This window comes from Mesoplodon mirus (assembly GCF_964341445.2).
Source record: "Mesoplodon mirus genome assembly, chromosome: 2".
Lineage (NCBI taxonomy): Eukaryota > Metazoa > Chordata > Mammalia > Artiodactyla > Ziphiidae > Mesoplodon > Mesoplodon mirus.
The window spans coordinates 226,128,509-226,148,364 of NC_138977.1; the positions used below are offsets into that span (position 1 = coordinate 226,128,509).

Sequence of the window (19,856 nt, forward strand, 5' to 3'; positions counted from 1 at the left end):
TCTTTTTTCTTTTCTTTTTTTTTTTTTTTTTGCGGTACACGGGCCTCTCACTGTTGTGGCCTCTCCCGTTGCGGAGCACAGGCTCTGGATGCACAGGCCCGGCGGCCATGGCTCACAGACCTAGCCGCTCCACGGCATGTGGGATCTTCCCAGACCGGGGCACGAACCCGTGTCCCCTGCATCGGCAGGCGGACTCTCAACCACTGCGCCACCAGGGAAGCCCCCTTTTTTCTTTTATTTAATTTATTTATTTTTGGCTGCGTTGGGTCCTTGTTGCTGTGCGCAGGCTTTCTCTAGTTGTGGCGAGCGGGGGCTACTCTTCGTTGCTTTGCGTGGGCTTCTCACTGCAGTGGCTTCTCTTGTTGTGGACCATGGGCTCTAGGCATGTGGGCTCACTAGTTGTGGTTCACAGGCTCTAGAGCACAGGGTCAGTTGTTGTAGCGTGCGGGCTTAGTTGCTCCGCGGCATGTGGGATCCTCCCAGACGAGGGCTCAAACCCATGTCCCCTGCATTGGCCGGCGGATTTCCAACCACTGCGCCACCAGGGAAGCCCCCAGTTTTTGGCTTCTTATAATTGGATAGTCTCAGCCAGGTGGCTCCTGCCACGCTGTCTCTTTTGCTTTGTCCAGAGGATAAACATGTGGTTCCCTGCTGGGAGTGAGCGGGGTTCCCTTGGTGGATGTGCTGGGGTGGGCATATTGGCCATGTTTTAAAGACATCAGTGCTTTTGGTTTCCACCTGACATGCAGCCTCGCTTTCTGAGTACCTGGCACCTCCAGTTTCCGAGCCTTCCTAGGGTTCTCTGCCCAGAATCAACAGGATTCCTGATAGATATTCACTCCCTTCCTGCCTCCAGGGCGGCCAGTAACCATTCCTGCATCGACTTGTCAGCTTCCAGAATTCTCTTGTCTGTAGTTGTCTCTTCTTATTCTCTTGGTCTTTGTGGGTTTGTGAGGTTTTTTTTAAAAACATCTTTATTGGAGTATAATTGCTTTACAACGGTGTGTTAGTTTCTGCTGTATAACAAAGTGAATCAGCTATATATATACATATATCCCCATATCCCCTCCATCTTGTGTCTCCCTCCCACCCTCCCTATCTTACCCCTCTAGGTGGTCACAAAGCACCGAGCCGATCTTCCTGTGCTATGTGGCTGCTTCCCACTAGCTATCTGGTTTGTGAGTTTTAAAAACTTTTTTTATTGTCACTTTAATGTGAGGAGACAGATGAGTTTGTGTTTTCATTGTTTTAAATTTGTTATGTGGAAGCCCCCAACGTATATTTTCACAAACATCATCTCTACAGAGACTTTGGAGAATGCTTTGGAGCAGTTAGTGACATTTTGGGATATTCTTTGTGTTATCTTTTTGGATTCCCTATTTTTCTCTCTTAAATTTCCTTGTAACAAACATAACCTGTAAATGTTTCACCATTGGCTTTCCCTCTTGAAAACAGAACGCCTTTGCGTTCTCGAGGGCTTTCTCCTCATCTATCCAAGAACTTATCCGTACGGGGATTTAGTTCATGTCATGCCTGCCTTTGAAACAGAGCGCTCAGCTCTCAATTACATTCCCTGTTCCAAATCCTCAGCCTCATAACGTTGCTGTACAGTATTGATTCTTCGGCTGGAATGCTCCCCGATATGAAAGTCATCCAGAATCCACCAAGTCATCCATCTTCCTGTCTTTACTACAATTCTTGCCCAGTGTCATTTAGCAGTATCATTGGAGGATTACTTTTTCTTTAATTTTTAATGGTGATGAAGTAGGTTTGTTTTCATTGATATATTTGAAGTGAAACATATAAATGAGAATTCCTCTTCAAAGCACTTGCCTTCGTGAAACACGTTTAAAATTTTTAACATCTCATCACTGGCCACCAAGAACTGTAATCCCTGATTCAAATAATAGATTCTCCTCTGATTCAAGCCTGGTGCCCATCCTCCAGACTCCATGCTCCTGGGGTTCTCTCCATATCTCCAGTAGCTTCTGTGGTTTGGAGCTGCCCCCAAATCCCTTGGCGTTCAGAACACTTGGAAGAGAGTTAAAATTTCTGCCTGTGCCGAGTGTCCCATGCACAATCTGAGCTCCGCGGTCATATGAAACATTCTGGACTGGTTGATGGAACTACCAAGAGCAATTTCATACTTTATTGTTCAAGCCACATAACTCAGTCCTGATGTTATTACATAAAGTAAGCACCCCTTCACAACTCAGGCCTGTGAGTTCAAATCCTTGGGATTTTTCCTTCTAATTCATGTACTCAGTCTTGGACCTTAGACTAGCCAAAGATGACAAAGATAACATTGAAAAGAACTCATCCTAAGTTCCCAGTCTCCAAAATCTGTTCTTTCTTAAAAACCTTTTGTCTCTATATCCTATAGGGACTTTATGCATTCACTGGCCTGCCACTCACTGTCCCCTGCTCCACCACCAGTGCTCCATTCTACCTGTCCTCCTTCCTACCTGTCCTCTGTCTTACCTGTCCTCCTGCCTACCTGTCCTCCATTCTACCTGTCCACCTGCCTAGAGCACTGGGGTGCCAGATTTAAAACTGGGGCATTGAGGGTAGTTCTAGGAGGGAGGGCTCAGAGGCAAGTTCAGTCCAGGGCTTGAGCATCAGTTACCTAGTCCTTGTGGATCGGGGAGCCCCATGAAAGAGAGTTTTGAGGATAAGGGAGTAGGAAATAGGGACTCACGGGCAGTGGGAGAAAGAGGAGATCTCATCTGTTTCTCTCACGACTACCTTTTAAAATACTAATATAGGGACTTCCCTGGTGGCGCAGTGGTTAAGAATCCACCTGCCAATGCAGGGGACACAGGTTCGAACCCTGGTCCGGGAAGATCCCACATGTCACGGAGCAACTAAACCCATGCGCCACAACTACTGAGCCTGTGCTCTAGAGCCCACGAGCCACAACTACTGAGCCTGCGTGCCACAACTACTGAGCCCACGTGTCACAACTACTGAAGCGTGTGCCTAGAGCCCATTCGCTGCAACAAGAGAAGCCCCCACTCACCACAACTAGAGGGAGCCCGCGTGCAGCAACAGACCTTATGCAGCCCAAAATCAATCAATCAATAAAAATTTATATAAAAAATAAAATACTAATATATTTTCCATTATAAAAGTAATCTGGGCTCCTCCTCCCATCCCACGACTGTCTGGTGTCTTTTCTTCTAATTGTTTCTTCTTTTTTATTTTTTTCCTATGCTGTGTTTATAGTCTTTGTTTTGCTGAGAAGTATATGTACCATAATTATGTCTGATTTCCATCGTTGAACATTTTCTTATGTTATTAAAATAGTTCATATTTTCATGATTAGTATTTGATGGTTGCATAATATTTCATCAGAAAACTATGGTGTGGTTACATGATTTAGCAAATAAAAATCAACTTCAGGTAAACAATAGATCATTTGCTTAGTATATGAATGTCTGATGTGAAATTTCCAATGCAAAATTTGGGACATTTGAGATTCAAATTGAACTGGGCATCCTGTATTTTATCTTGCAATCTTATAAAAATCTCATATTACTTATACAGTTCCTAGCTGTTGAACACTGAGATGTTTTCAGTGATGCAGTGGACATCTTTGGGCATAAAATTTCTAATTCTGAATTACTTCCTTAGGTGGCTTGTTAGAAGTAGAATTACCCTGAGGAGATGAGTATTTTTTTCCCAAGACTTTTCAAACCTATTGCCAAATCACTTTTTAAAAAGGTTATAGCAATTTATGCTCCCACCAGTGGCGTCTAAGAGTGCTTGTCCCCTGCGCCCTTGCTACATTATCATCACTTAAATACTCCTCTGCTATTTTGTCAGGCAAATCATGATATACCGTTTTCCTCTTTGATTACTAATGAAGTTCACATTTTTTGTTTATGAGGCTTTCTTTTCATGACCTGATTTTTAAATTTGCTGCCACCGCCTCCTGATTTCTCTGTCCCTATTTTGCATTGCTTTGAAGTCATAAGGAACATGTCTTATTTTCATTTATTTACTCATTTTTACTCAGCCACTGAGTCTGGAACCCCATCCCCAGGCTCAGATTCCAGGAGGAATTCTGCACAATCACCACCAGCCTACCTGCCAGCCCACCCACTGTCTGACATGAAAGCTTCCTAGGACTTCTAAATGCATTTCCAATGAATCAATGACAAAGCATAGAAGAGTAATTTTATTCTGAGCCTGCAGAATAAGTTTCTTTTCACAGCTCTCCCCCATTTCTGTTTCTAGTGTACGATTGGTTTCAAATACAGCTTCCATCAATACCTGCTTTTAATCTACCCATAAAAACCCACCACTCTGCTCTAGAGGGTTCCGCTGAGTTCACGTGGGCAGTCATGCTCCATAGCATCCGCTATGCTTCTTCTCTAAAGATACTGGCCCCCATGGATGGGACTCCATTCCAAAGGAAAGGGGGAGCCTTTCTGTGAAATTTGACAGGCATATTACCTCTTTCCTAGTGGGGTCTAAAGCTTCAGCTTAGAAAAGGGCTGAAATAGCAAGATTTGCTTCCTCTAAGAAAGATTGAACAGTACAAATTGCTTCTGGAACATTTCCTTAAGTTAAGTAAAGAGCACATTTGCACCTGCTGGCCTTTTTTTTTTTTTTTACAGCGCATGGGCCTCTCACTGCTGTGGCCTCTCCCGTTGCGGAGCACAGGCTCAGCGGCCATGGCTCACGGGCCCAGCCGCTCCGCGGCACATGGGATCTTCCCGGACCGGGGCACGAACCCATGTCCCCTGCATCGGCAGGCGGACCCTCAACCACTGCAGCACCAGGGAAGCCCCCTGGGCCTTTTGACCTCTTAACTCATAGCAGTGACCTGCCTCTGTCCCTTTCTCTGGGCTACTCCAGTTAGTCCCCATTACAGTTAAATAGGAGGCCATTTGGTTGCCCTCTCTGTGATGTTCTCATCCAGAGAGAAGGCTTCCCGACCGGCCATTTAAGTATTCCCAGGACTTGCTTTATGGCAATGGCTCCGTTCTCTTCAGTTTTTCATGTCATGCCTCGTGTCAGCTCCCCTAGCCTTTGCCGTGCATGAATTTTCAGCATTACATGACACTCTGCTCCCTAAATTGAGTACGTCCACGTCACCTGTTCGAGTATCTGGCCAGACTCCTGATGCTCTAGTTTTTTTTTCCATTAATGTTACTCAGTGTGCATGTCCTTTGCGTTTTCAAGGCTGCTCTGGGGTCTTCTTTTCTTTCCACTTTCCACTTGATATCTTAAGTACAGTACATATGTCTGTTGCTCTGAATTATACATAGCCAGCTTTGTGATTTCAATGATTCTAATTTGTAAGTCCCTATTCTTTAACTCTTTTGACCTGCAGAGAATTAATCTGAGCCCCTGTTAGGTGAACCTTGACTGATACAGGCCTTTTCTTGCTCTAGAAAAGCTCCCTGTCTAGTAGGGTGGAGTCCAGGTCACAGCCACCTTGGTCAGGGTAGAAATTGAGACACTGTCTATGGCCGCCTTTTCGTTTCCTCATCCTCTTCCCAACTTTCTCTGTTGACCACAGAAGTGCATGAAGTCTCTACTTCAGGTTGGCCATTGTCAGTGACCTCAGATTTCTCAGAAAAAAGAATTAAAATGCCCATCTGGATAAGAGGAAAATTAGCTCAGCTACTAAGCACCCACCTTGTAACTGGTGTGCTGGGTTCACAGCCGGTTTTCCATATTCTTATCAAGAGGAGAACACCACTCAGCCTCAGTTTTACTGCCTATAAAATGGGACGAGATGAGAATCTATTGTGTGATTGAATGAGGCCATGGTTCTAATGGCCTCAGCACAGTGCCTGACATATTGCAATTGGTCAACGTGTAAAATTATGAAGACTGTTATCCCAAAGGTGGCATCTCATCAGGAGTAAAGAAGATACAAAGGCGGCTTCTCTTGAGCTCAACGGAATGACAAATAGTTACGTATTTCAAAAGTGTATACTCATATGGGCTTCCCTGGTGGCGCAGTGGTTGAGATCCGCCTGCCGATGCAGGGGACACGGGTTCGTGCCCCAGTCTGGGAAGATCCCACATGCCGCAGAGTGGCTAGGCCCATGAGCCATGGCCGCTGAGCCTGCACATCCGGAGCCTGTGCTCCACAACGGGAGAGGCCACAGCAGTGAGAGGCCCGCGTACTGCAAAAAAAACCCCAAAAAACAAAAACAAACAAACAAACAAACAAAAGTGTATACTCATAAATAGACATTTTACCATTTTACGAATCATTCCTCCAAAGGAAAACAAACATTATTTAGCTCTTTCCCTGAACACCAACTTGAAATCTAAATTTCAGCAATTATCATCATTCATAAATAGCTTACATTTCCTGGCAAATGGAAGATACCTTATTATCATTATTTTATTTGTTCAACTTACATAATGCATCCTCTGAGGACCCATTTGGAAGCATATATGTTTATTATAGATATAAAATGGATCCGAAAAAATTTTGGACTTAACATTTCACTGTAGAGCATGCCTTTGAAATGAATACAAGAGATATTTAGGCATTCAAATACAGTGCTTGTAAAACAGTTAGTAAAAGAATGCAATTTGTGAACTCATTTAATAAGGCAAAATTAAGGACATGTCTCAAAGTATATCTCATCCTATAATTTTACCAGACTTCTGCTGGTTTAAGGGGAGAAAATACACGTCCTCTGTTTCTTGAAATATCATTACTTTAGGGGAAAACATTTAAAAGCAAAGAAGTCTTTTAGGAAATTGTTCGCCATGAACCCAGAAGTGATACATTGCAGTTAATGGCAATGGGACTGCTTAACCCCCTGCTCCCCCGCTAGAGCAAATCCCCTTAGTGTGTCTGCACACACACACACACACACACACACGTGCACAGCCCTGCACGTGCAAACACGTCCACATGCACAGCCACTCGCATGCTGGGCACTTCTGTTGCTCAGTGCTCGGGTCCCTCAGTGGCTCCATGTCTTGATTTTGTTTGGTGGTTTCTTTTTTTCCCTTCTTTTCCTTTCCTGCCAGCTCTGTCTGGTATGAGAAATTCCCCGTCTCTCCCACTTTACATTCTGATGAGGCTGCATTCCTCCTCACATGCTTCTGGTGGAGGAGAAGTGAGCCATAACTCATTGTGGAGTCAGTGGTGATGGCCTCCAAATTGGCCAAGGGGGGATAGAGGCAGATTTTGAGAAATAAAAGTCTTCTCTCTGCCACAGCCCGGGAGCAGGGGCTGCACACACACTTTGCCTGATAACAGGGGCAGCAACTTTCCAGGGAACACAGCGCACAGTGGTGGCGGTTTCGAGCCTGACTTTCATTGCACATATTTAATGCGAGAATATTTCAAGCTTGTTTTTTCCAGACTGGACAGTCATGTATCAGGAAACATTTAATGTAGTTAGAAGGAAATGTAGCAAAAGAAAAGACGGTGAGGCTGGAGTGACCGCTCACTTAGCTGGCCAGCCTGGCACATGGCTCCTCCCTGATGGGCTTTGATCCCAGACTCTGAGTTTACATCAATTTCTCCCATGAGTGTTGTGGTCTCCTCATCTCATTGTATCTTTTGATTTGTTTACAGGGAAACTTCGTGGCCTGTATGACAGCTATTTTACGACAAATGGAAGATTATCATTATGCCCATTTGATCAAGACTTTTGGGAAAATGAGGACCGACGTGGTGGTGAGTGTAACTTTGACTTTCTGTAACTGTGTTTTGAGGCCAGCATTTTAGGCAAAACGCTGATGTAAGTATTTCCATTTTCAATATGATTTTGGACTTGCCTCCACTTGATTTCAGAAGCCACCAGGGATGGTCTAACTAAAGGCATGTTTGTAAGAAGATAAGGGTCAAGATCCAGACTCTCTCCTTATGCTGACCTGGGGAGTGATTCAGGGTGTCAGCCGAGAAAAATCCCTTTTCTCTTTTCTTTTCTCTCCCATGCTTTGTGGTCACGGAAAATTTGGAGATGTTACCCATGGAGAGTCTGTCATTAACTGCTGTTCATTTACTGATTGGCTTTCAATAGCAGAAGCCAGGGAGCACTGTCAGCCTTAAATTGTGCTCCGTTATTAATTAGCTCTAGTCACGGAAGCTCATTAGCATTTCTCGAAATAATTCTCTAGTCATCCTCAGTGAGACTATGGTACAACTTAATTAGGAGACATACAGAGGGGAACTTAGGAGCTCTGTCCGTAACAAGCGGACATCGCAGGGCCATACAGCAGAGGTCCTCTGCGAAGCCGCAGCCAATGTGTCTGCAGAGTTTCTGAGTAGATGTCCACCTCGGCTCTCCTGTCTGAGAGCGCAGACTCCATTTCTGAGGCCCCTAGATGCCTATAGACTGCAGCAAGTTCTACTAGGGTTTCCAGAACAAGGTTGGTTGCACTTTACATCAGTCTTATTAAGGGATAGAGACAGTGCATTTAAGGCTTTTTTCCAAAGGATTAATTCTAATTAAAAAAACTACCTTATTAACTGTTGCTGCTACATGTGTGTGTGCGTGCATGTGTATATTTAAATTTTATATATATATAATATTTAATATAATAAATAATAATAAATATATGTATTTAAATTTCTAAAGATACAGAAATGGATTTATACCTTAAAATCATAGCAATTTTCCTTAACTAAAAGTCAAGGAGCAAGAATGTGTATGTGTTTGTGTGTCTCTGTGTTTAGTTTTCTTTAAAAATCTTAACGAGCAGTTTAATGTAGGACTGTACTCATGCGTGTAACATACAGCACATGTGATTATGTCTTGTGATTCTTCAGCAGTCATGGCATAGTGAAATCAGATTTGCCGTGTGAAACATTTCAGGCCTCATGTTTGATCAGGGGAAGGATACTTGTAGCTGAACCTTTATGAACAATTTCCTAGACAACACTTCAGGCTGAATAATAAACTTTTCAGAATGAGAAGCATTACCTGTGCTGAAAACTTAGGACTCCATTTAATTATCTGCCCTTTATCAGAATAGTCACATGATCAAAATCATACGATTCATGCAAACTGTTAAAAATATTTAATCTGGGGCTTCCCTGGTGGCGCAGTGGTTGAGAGTCCGCCTGCCGTTGCAGGGGACACGGGTTCGTGCCCTGGTCCGGGAAGATCCCACATGCCACGGAGCGGCTGGGTCCGTGAGCCATGGCCGCTGAGCCTGTGCGTCCGGAGCCTGTGCTCCACAATGGAGGAGGCCACAGCAGTGAGAGGTCCGTGCACCGCAAAAAAAAAAAAAAAAAAAAAAATTAATCTGAATTATTCAGTGTTGCTGTGGATAGGGAAGCTTCAATGTATTGTGAAAAGCAATTATACAAAATAGTGTTTAAAAGTGACTGTAATTTGCTGAATTCCAAGTGTGTACCCTCTCTCCTTGCACAGAGTAGATCATCAGATACTTGTTGCAAGTTGTGGTCCTGATATCCCAAGGGATTTTGGTTCCTTAGACACAGTAGTTCAGAACAGCAATTACTTGCAGGCAATTTGATTTCCATTATAAAATGGCACTTGTGGTTTGGATATCATGAATTCATACTGCAAGGATTGTAAACCTTTTTTATTGTTGTTAATGTGTCAGAACTTTGTAAAATGTGTTCCTATCTATTAACTATACATAGAGAGTATTTGACTATTTTTCTACTTGGACAAATGCTCACAAAAATGAAAGGTCATTTTGTGTTAAATAATTGGAAGTTAATTAGTAATGCAGTGTACGAATAGCCTAGACCATTTTCTCAAGACTACTTCCTTGTAAGAAGTGCTGCTTCAGGTTTTCAAATTTAGCTCTTTTTTGGTTGGATGAGTCATTCCCAGACAAAATCTCAGTTATGATCAACACCAAAGTCACAGGCCTCAGAACTGGTACTTTTACAGTCTCTCAAATGACCCTTTGGACCCCAAGACAGTGAAAGGATGGAGCACAGCGTGGAACGGAAAGACTAATCCGGGAAAGGAAAAGGGTGGACACGTTTGGCTCAAAACTCTCTCATAACGGAGACAATCCCTTTAGGATGGTGAGCCATGCGGGGTCTTTATGTTCTTCTGCAGTGGAGATGCTGGCCTGAAGACAGGGCTGCTGGCTGTCTTGTGTCCAGTTACTGAAGCAGGACCACAGGTGGAGAACGTACCCAGGGTCCATAGTAAGATCAGAGGTGATGAGGAGTACTCTGGACCTTCCAGGGGAGCCTGTGCTCTTGACACTTGTCCCGAATTCCCACTACGTGGCCATAAAGGAATGTTTGTGGAGCAACTGAGTGAATAATGACGTATCCAAGAACAGTGCTGGTGGAAGTAACGCTTGTTGGTTACAGGTTGAGTGAATGCAGGAGACAGGACAGCGAAGGTTGAGAGAACCAGGCTGTGGGGTCCCTCTCATCTCCAAGGAGGACCCAGGGGCAGCCACAGGCTCCCGTGCATCCCCACCTCTTTCTGTGGCCTCTCCCAGTCCTGTCCAACTGTAGGTTATGTAGGGAAGCCCCGTCAGGCAGAGCTCTGATCCCTCAGCGGCCTCTTCCTGGATTCCCCTCCTGCCTCCATTCAGCTTCCATCCCGATCCCTTCTGGGAACCCCTACCCGGCACCTGCCTTGACCTCACCTGGTGGCTGTCGCCCACTGCCCCTTCCCTTGTACCTTGTCCATCCCAGTCAACCATCAGCCTGTGCTGGGGTGGCCCAGAGTGACTTCTTACAAATGGAAAGTGGTGAGGATGCTCACGGGGATTATGAAAGCCAGAATATCTGCCAGGTGACTGTCCTTGCCTAGGAAACATTCTGCTGTTGGGCAGGCCTGGTCTTAAAGAGCCTTGATTTCCATGTGAAATGGCCACCGAAGGGTGATTCGCAAGCTTGTGTAGAGAATGTCATGAGTAGCAGGACGAGCCTTGCTCTGAGCATCCGTTGCTTTATTTCTTGTGACCGTTCCTCGTAGATGAAGCTTTATTGAAGACTGTCTCCACTGGATGATGAGTTTGGGGGTGCAGAATCCTTTTATAGTGAATTCACTCAGTAGCTATTGATTGGAGACTGACTTTATATTGACAGGTGGAGGAACTGACAGCAGGCAATGCAGACGGGTCTTGCTCTCGTGGCCCCCGGTCTAGTGGAGGATATCACGGGTAATCAGGGAGTCCTTCAGATAACCCAGGTTCTCCATGCTCCAAAAGAATGAGCCCTGTAAAGCAGCCAGGCTGGACTGAGTCGGGTGGTCAGGAAGCCTTCTTTGCCAAGGAGAGGATTGTGGAATATCGAGGAATAGAAGAAAGGGTGCTGTGGGTAGTAGAGCAGCATGAGTCCTGGGGGTGAGGTGCAGCCGGGGAGGTGCCGGGGCGTCAAACTGCACAGGACCCCACTGGTCACGCTAAGAGGCTTTGTGCTTTTCTGCTTGTTTGGTTTCCGTTTCCGTATAATTTATTTACTGTGTTTCCCTTAATGATTTTAAAATTATTTTTAAAGCATTTATTTCTTGAGTAAACTTTTTATTTTGAGACAATTGTAGCGTCACATGCAGCTGGAAAAAATAATACAGAGCATCCCTGTATTCTTTACCCAGTTTCTCCCAATAGTGGCGTCTTGCAAAACTATAGAACAATGTCAAAATCAGAATGTTGACGGTGATACAGTGCACTGATCTTGTGTTGATTCTCTCCATTTTGCTTGTACTCTTTGCTCTATTTATCTTGAAAAATTTCAAACATACAGAAAAGCTGAAAGAATAGTACAATGAAAACCATTATTCCTGTCATGTGAATTCATCAGTTGCAAGCACTTTGCCATATTTGCCTCCCCTGTATCTCTACGTACCTCTTTCTATGGAGCCAAATCCCATAAGTATGTGAGAAACATGTAAGTGGTTCAGCAAATAACTCTCAAGGTTGAAGACAATAGTCAGTGGCCTTCATGACCTTCCAGAACATAACAATCATCTCTTCATACCGTCTGTATTCAAATTTCTCCTCAGTTCTCCCCAGTCTTTGTTGTATTTCATTATAGGCTTTCTCAAATCTGCATCTAGTCCGGATTCACACATTGTATTTGGTTATCTCTCATTAATCTCTTCTTTTTTCTAGAATAAGTTCATCACCTTGTTTTTCCTTCCCATTCATGGCATTGCTTTTTAAAATTCTATTTCATTTTTATTTATTTTAGTTTTTTGAAGGGATAAAGTCATTAGCTTTGCAGACTTTCACCCATTCTGGAATTTTTGATTGCTGCCTTGTGTGCAGATTTGTTTCTGCAAATTCCTATTTCAAACTGGAAGCTTGATCTAAAATTCAAGTTCATCCTTTTGGCAAGCGGAATAGAAGTTGGTGTTAAGCTTTCCCTGGTGTGTCTGTTGGGAGTCTGGGAATGCAAGGCTGACCACTACTGATGATGCTGGGTTTGATCACTTGGTTAAAAGGGAGTAACTGCCAGATCTCTCTGTTGTGAAGATACATGCCCCTTAAAGATTATCATGTAATCTTTGGGTAATACTTTGGCATCTGCAGAAAATTGCAAAGGTCCTATCCTCTAGCAATCTTTCATCTGATAAGTTTAGCATATGTTGATGGTCCTTGTCTGAATGTTATTTCTTTGACTTAAGAGAATGGTGACTTCCTACTTCTGAGAATCAAGACTCTTTGGCTTTAATCTAGGAACACTGGAAAGCCCCTGAGGATGTGGGTTCAGTGGGAGACTGGGGGAAGTGTTGGTGCCCTGATCAGATTTGTAATTTGAAAAGGTCACTCTGGGTGAAGTGTGGGGACCAAGAGAGACAAGAATGACCATAGGTAGATAGGCTAGGATTCCCCGCTGGTGGTCCAGGTGAAAAAGGATGATCAGTTATCCAAGTGGGTGGGGATAGAGATGGACAGAAGCAGATGGTTTTACAAGAAGATTTTGCCTGTGGAATACACTGATGGCTCTTGTTAGAGCTGTCCACTTATTATACGGAGCATCTTGTGAATAATCAAACTAAAAATGCAGCAAGGATGGATTGATTATAAAAAGATGAAATTTTCACAAAATATCTCATGTTAATCTTCTACCTCCCCTCTTTGACTTGGAGATAGCAGTTGTAATAGTCTGTTCAGCCTCATCAGCCGTTCTAGGCAAATGCAGTGGTGGGGACCACCACCATGGCTAGTAAATTATGCAGACCGACAGGGAAGCCTTGCAAAACCTCATCTCCGACAATCTGCAGCGTTTTGTTTGATCAGCAAAGTACCAACATTTAACAGCTGAGCCATACTAATGAAGTACGGGACTGTGTTTCCTAGAGGGGAAAAAAAAAAAAGGAATTGGGAAAATATGCTTCTCTTCTAGAATAATAAAAACCAGACCCTGTATCTCAATTATTAGGCTTTGAGGAGTGATCAGCAAGAAAGCCAGCAATTTCATGCAAATAGAGATGTGACTAAATTACGGCACTCAGCCGGCAGAGTAGGCAACCTGGTCATTAAAATGTGAAACTCTTGACAAAGTGGGGAAACTTAAGGAGTGAAGTATGAATTTCAGTAATTAAACTGGGGAGAGAAACTGTTCCTTGTGTCGGGGGCACCCAGAACACCCCTGCTCCCAAGCCCTGCTGGTCAGGGCTCCTGTGGGCAGAGTTTGGAGGACACGGAACTGACGTTTCCCTCTTGACTCTGCCCGGGATCCTAACCTCTCCTGCACTGGAGGCCTCTGTTGTATAAAGGGTGATCACGGTTGCTCCTTGAGTTTTTATTCATGGGAGGAGGCTCGACAAACCCCTCCCAAGGCAGAGATGACTCGCTGTAACCTGGCGTTGCTGTTAACGGTTGCAGAGGAAGCATCTTTGAACATCGGCTTATCGCTACTGTCAGATGGAACTGGTGTCTCTTTGCGAGAAATTCTTGGGTAGAACTTTGTGCTGGGAATTGCTTTCTTGGCTGCATAAATTCTGTTCACCACCTTGGTCTTCACAGCCATTGTACCTAATTATGAATCAGTAGATTAAATAAATGAGAAACATCCACTCTATCTGGCCATCTCTGACTATGATCCCATTTCCCACATGAATTCTCAGTTGCCTATCCCCTTCCCACCCAGATCTTGAGGGAGCGTGCATCCCGGGCTACCGGGATGTGTGCTCTTCAGGATAACCGCTTGTTTTGTTCAGGTTAGCTCAGAATAAGCACTACACTGTCAGATTCAAGAAATTCTCCTAATTCTGACAGGCACAGAGTGGACCCACTAGGAAAGGGGAACCCTTTCCCGATGCCAGGAGCGGTCTAATTGGCCAGGAAGCAAGGTAGGGCAGCAGAGCACCACCCGTGAGATTCAGGGACCATCTATCTAGGAGACAACAGAGGCATAACTGAGGAGCTTCCGGATTTAAGGATGCCACATAAAAGAGTCTGGAGTGCGACCACATGCTCAAATGGTTTACTGGGAGCTGAATAGGTGCAGATGGTCAGGAGTTCCTGTTTGAGCCTTTCAGCTGTTAAATTACATAAGAAAAAGGAAAGGATGATAATACCACATATTCAACCCAATGGGCCCTGTTCATAATGAAAAATCTTTGTAGAGTAAATATAAGACATCGTTACGACCTGCGTGTTATGTTTGTTTTACAAGGTTTCTTTAAGCAGAAAGAGTGTGACTATGTATTTGTAACCTTTGGGGATTTACTCTTTGTGACTCTTAAATATGCCCAAGGAGTATCTTTTAATATGTCCTTGAAAAAGTTCTCCAGGACAGGAGGTGCTCAGGCAAACAGAAAGGCAGAAGTGTAATACATACCTCCTGTGAAATACATCTTCATTACTTTTTCATATGTTCTCATTCAGTTAAAAGAAAAAAAAGAGTCCTTTATAATGTAATTATTCCAGGGGGCATTGGTTTTCACCTTTTTCTGGGTGGGTTGTTTCAGTGTTCTCTTTTTTATTTCAGGATTTTCTGATGGAAACGTTCATCATGTTTAAGAACCTCATTGGGAAGAATGTCTACCCTTTCGACTGGGTGATCATGAACATGATGCAGAATAAGTGAGTACAGGGGAAGGCTCTCCTTGACGAGGTGCCTGATTCATGTCTGGTGGGAATGGAGGTGTTGCCTGGATACCATGGGGGCTCCCACAATGTACAGGGTGCTCCCCCTTCTGTGATGCAAATGGTTCTTTGGAGAAATGGGCCTGGAGATTGGGTGCTTTGCTGATGCCAGCACAGGCTCTGGGGCTGAGAACTTGGGCTCTGCCCCCTGGAGAAAACAAACATGAGCGTGATCCGCCTTTCCCTTCACCTTTGTCAAGGGCATCAGTTTGCCATGTAATCTTAACCGTATGTGTTTGTTACCCAAAGCGATTCTCAGCTCTGTGGGAGTTTTTTGAAAAGTGTTTGCATTTCACATATTTCAGCTTAGAAAAATCATGAACATTTTCATCATACTTATTAAATATTAAACACGTACCTTGTTCATCTTCTTGTGAGGGCTGTTGGTTAATTTTCTAGCACTTGGGTTTTATAATTTCTGTAAGCGCCAACAAAGATCATGGGGTTCTCAATCACATGTGGTTTCTAGAAGGAATTTCTGTTGACTTCTTTTTTCTGCTTCTTTCTTTTTAAAATTTTTATGGAGATAATTGTAGGTTCATGGTCAGTGCCGCGGTAAGACGTAAGACAGGAGATCTTGTGTACAATTCACCCAGTTTCCCTTGACGATAACATTTTGTAAAACCATAGCACCAAACTACAACCAGGGAACTGACATTGATACAATTTACCCATCTTCAGATTCTCCCAGCTTGACTTGTACTCATTAGTGTTTGTGTTTAGTTTCTTGCAGTTTTTTTCACACGCATGTGTTCTCAAATCCACCCTCGCGGTGAAAACACTGAACATTGCCTTCACCACAGGGGTCCCTCTGGTTCCCCATTTGTGACCCTCCCCCTTCCCTAAGCCCTGGCAACCACTCATTTGTTCTCCATTTCTAAAATTTTGTCATTTCAAAAATGTTATAGAAATGGAATCATACAGGCTGTAACCTTTTGGGATGATTGACTTGTTTTCTTTCACTCTGCCTAATTCCCTGGAGACTCATTTAGGTTCTTGTATCAGTGGTTTGTTCCTTTTCATTGCTGAGTTCATGTTCCCTAGTATGGATGTACCACAGGTGGTTTAACCATTTTTACTGTTGAAGGACGTCTAGACTATTTCCAGTTTGGGGCTGTTACAAATACATCTGCTATGAACATTCCTGTACAGGTTTTTGTGTGAACTTCAGTCTTCATTTCTCTGGCACAACCGTCCTGGGATGCAAATGCTGGATTGCATGGGAATCATATATTTAGTTTTGTAAGAAACTGCCAAACTCTGCCGTTCTCCGTTCCCACGAGCCGTGTAAGAGAGACCCAGTTTCTCTGCATCCTCGTCAGCATTTGCTGTTGTCACCAGTTTCCATTTTAGCCCTTCTGATACACGTGTACGATGTCTCGTTGTGCTTTTCATTTACGTTTTCCCTGATGACTTTGCCTCTTTTTAATGATTTGTCCACCCTATGGATAAATTCATAGCAGCAAGGGCCTTTCCCTTTGCCTTTTGTGGGTGATGCTCCTTTCCAGGACAGCAGGGATGAAATCGGCTCTGTGTACCATAAGCTGCGGGTTCTGAGCAGGCCTCCGCTAGGGCTGAGCCGAAGTCAGTGTCGTCCATCTTAAGTCGTACGTCGCTGTGGCTGAAGCCTCCTTCCTCACATCAGACAACATCTGAGAATTAAGTGGAGAGGCTCGGGAGGGAGGAGCATCTCGCAGCTGGAGACATAAACGTGGCCAGCGCTCAAAAGCAGGCGTCCTGGCCTTGGCCTCTTGCGTTTCCACCTGCTCTCTCTTGGGATCTGAATCCTCACCCGGAAAGTGAGGAACTTAAAGCACGAGGAGTTTCTTCCTTTTTCTCTGTCGGGATGCACTTTTGTGAGTGACGATTTAGAATGAGTCTGGAGAGCTGCCGTGTTCATGTTTTTAGTGGCCCGTCTTCAACAAACAACAAACAAAACCCGCGGTCCTGGATCTGCAGGAAGACTCGGGCTCTCCTTGCTCTGCTGGATGCTGTAGCTGAAAACGACAGACCCGTCCTTGCCGTCTAGCAATGAAATAACTCGGGCCCTCTGCATTTAACTAGACCCGGCAGATAGACTTGCCACGTCGGTAGTGAAACCACGACTCCGTTACTCCACTGAGTAGAGCTAAAGGCGGCCGCTCAGTCAGGCCGCCGGGCGGCCCCGGGTGTGGTCGGAAGGCGTGCGTGTGGACGCGTGAACCCGCATGTGGACTTGACCTGTGCTGCATCTCCCCTGCAGAGTGGCCGTGTCCTGGCACCCAGGCTGTGCATTCCACACCCTGGGGACGAGGGCGGGAGAGGGCTGCTCCTGCAATGTCAGATGCCATCTGTCCTCAGAAGTTGTGTGACTTGGTGACCCCAGTCCCAGGGGTCCCACCGAGGTAAACCGTCACCCCATTGATGACGCAGCCACACTTTACTTTGATGCCTTTTTTTTTTTTTTTTTTTTTTTTGCGGTACGCGGGCCGCTCACTGTTGTGGCCTCTCCCGTTGCGGAGCGCAGGCTCCGGACGCGCAGGCTCAGTGGCCATGGCTCACGGGCCCAGCCGCTCCGCGGCATGTGGGATCCTCCCGGACCGGGGCACAAACCCGTGTCCCCTGCATCGGCGGGTGGACTCTCAACCACTGCGCCACCAGGGAAGCTCCTGATGCTGTTTTGATGGTGATGGAGAGTCTGTTTTCAGTTATACCCTTACAGTTGCATCATAGCCTCTTCCTGCGACTGCGTCCTCTGCCTTCTCCTGCCAGCACTGAGGTATCTGATCATCACCCCAGACCTGCACGTGGGCGAAAGCCACGTGCTCTGTGACTCAGAGCATGGAGCGCAGCCCTCAGAGTTTCCTCCTCCGGAGACCCTGTCCAGCTTCTCCCAGGATGTTCTGTAGTTCCCGGGGTGAGGATGTCGCTTGACCCGTGCTTGCTGGAATTGTGCGTTCCTTGCACTCCAGAGCCGGCCTTATCCCTGCATTCCTCCTCACGTGCCACTCTGCGGGGTGCAGCCACGTGACAGAGATGCAGGTGTGCTGTGGCATCTCCAGCAACCCAAGCCTTTGCATCTCAGCCACAGGGAGGAGAGCTCTTTGTTCGTAGGGAAAGGCAGCTCTGCAAGGCAGAAGCCCCAGTTTGTTGTGTCCTCTTAAAGGCAGATGCCGGAGACTTCTGAGGATAAAGTCTTGTGTCAATGATGATGGAATTAGGGTCTGGAGCCAGAAGTGCATCCTATTATCTTGGGCAGTATGCTCGTAGGCTGCAGCCCTAAAAGACATCTCCATAAAGGAGGAAACACTCAGAATGTAAAATCCCTGTGGTTTCTTTTACGTTGTACATAAAATGTACGGAGCTGTCTCATCAAGAATTCTAGTACTCTGAGGCCAAGTCTTCCAGCTGACAGCGTTTCTTCCATCAGAATGTCCCAAGGAGGAGCTGTGTGTGTGTGTGTGTGTGTGTGGTATGTGTGCATGTGCATGTAGATGGACGTTTGTGCATGTGTGTGGTTGTGTGTGCACGCACACGTGTGTATGTGTCTGTGTACATGTGCATGGGTTTGTTGATACCAAGTCAAGACCTTTTTTTTTTTTCTGCCACACCGCAGCTTGTGGGATTTTAGTTCCCCAGCCAGGGATTGAACCCAGGCCCTTGCAGTGAGAGCGACGAGTCCTAACCACTGCACCACCAGGGAGTTCCCCAAAGACACTTTTATTTGCAGAGATTTTGACTCTGAGAAGCTGCAGCCAGTCCGCCTTCCTCTCACAGCTGACACACTTTGCAGGCACAAGGTCCCCAGCCACAGGGAATAGCAGAAGAGCAGGCCATGAAGGAGGCATTTTAGACTCTGATCAAAGTTGGGGCTGTGAGAGACTTCCTTGGTGGCGCAGTAGTTAAGAATCTGCCTGCCAATGCAGGGGACATGGGTTCGATCCCTGGTCTGGGAAGAACCCACATGCCACAGAGCAACTAAGCCCGCGAGCCACAACTACTGAGCCTGCGTTCTAGAGCCCGTGAGCCATGACTACTGAGCCTGCGCTCTAGAGCCCACGTGCCACAGCTACTGAGCCCCCGTGCCTAGAGCCCGTGCTCCGCAACAAGAGAAGCCACCGCAATGAGAAGCCCGTGCACCTCAACGAAGAGTAGCCCCCGCTTGCCGCAACTAGAGAGAACCCGTGCACAGCAATGAAGACCCAACGCAACCAAAAATAAATAAATAAGTCAATAAATTAAAAAAAAAAAAAAAAAAAACTTGGGGCTGTGATCATTGTAATTTTCTTTCTTACATCTTACTACCTTAAAGCACTGCCCCCTCTGTTGAATAAACAGTATTGGGTTTTAGAAGCTGAATCGGTTGGGTGGCTGAGGAAGATACTGCCTCCATGCAGCCAACTAGGTAACACTTAAAGCTATCTTAAGACATCTGGTTGGTGAGCCTTTAGTTTTCTTTAACATCCTTGTTTAAATGCCAGTTTCAGAGTGAAGAGTTTATCTCCTTTTTCACTTAACACACGCATTCTTTGTGATGTGTTGTGCGTTTTCATCTTCAGGCTAAGGGTGAGCTGAAACATGTGCTTTCCACGTGCCAAGCACTTCTGGGGGGAGACTACAAGTCATCATGTCCTTAATACCCTCAGCAGCACTCTGAGACAGCTGCTGTTTTTATGCCCACTTTACAGATGGGAAAGTTGAGGCACAAAGGTTTCTTAAGTTGCCAAAAACACACAGCTGGGAGGTTATAGGGCCAGTATTTAAAGAGCCCGTAGCCTAAAACCACCCTGCTACCTTGAGTATGCCTCCTGTTTCCCAAAGAGAGTATTTTGTTTTGTTTT

General features: G+C 45.3%; 1 protein-coding gene across 2 annotated transcripts in view; it reads left to right on the plus strand.

Annotated features, from left to right (window-relative positions):
• DOCK1 (dedicator of cytokinesis 1) overlaps window positions 1-19,856 on the plus strand; it is a 540,262-nt gene that overhangs the window by 322,532 nt on the left and 197,874 nt on the right. For both annotated transcript variants that reach the window (XM_082637778.1, XM_082637779.1), the window contains exons 28-29: window positions 7,565-7,666; window positions 14,879-14,973. In XM_082637778.1, the coding sequence (XP_082493904.1) occupies window positions 7,565-7,666; window positions 14,879-14,973 (197 nt within the window). The remainder of the gene's footprint in view (window positions 1-7,564; window positions 7,667-14,878; window positions 14,974-19,856) is intronic.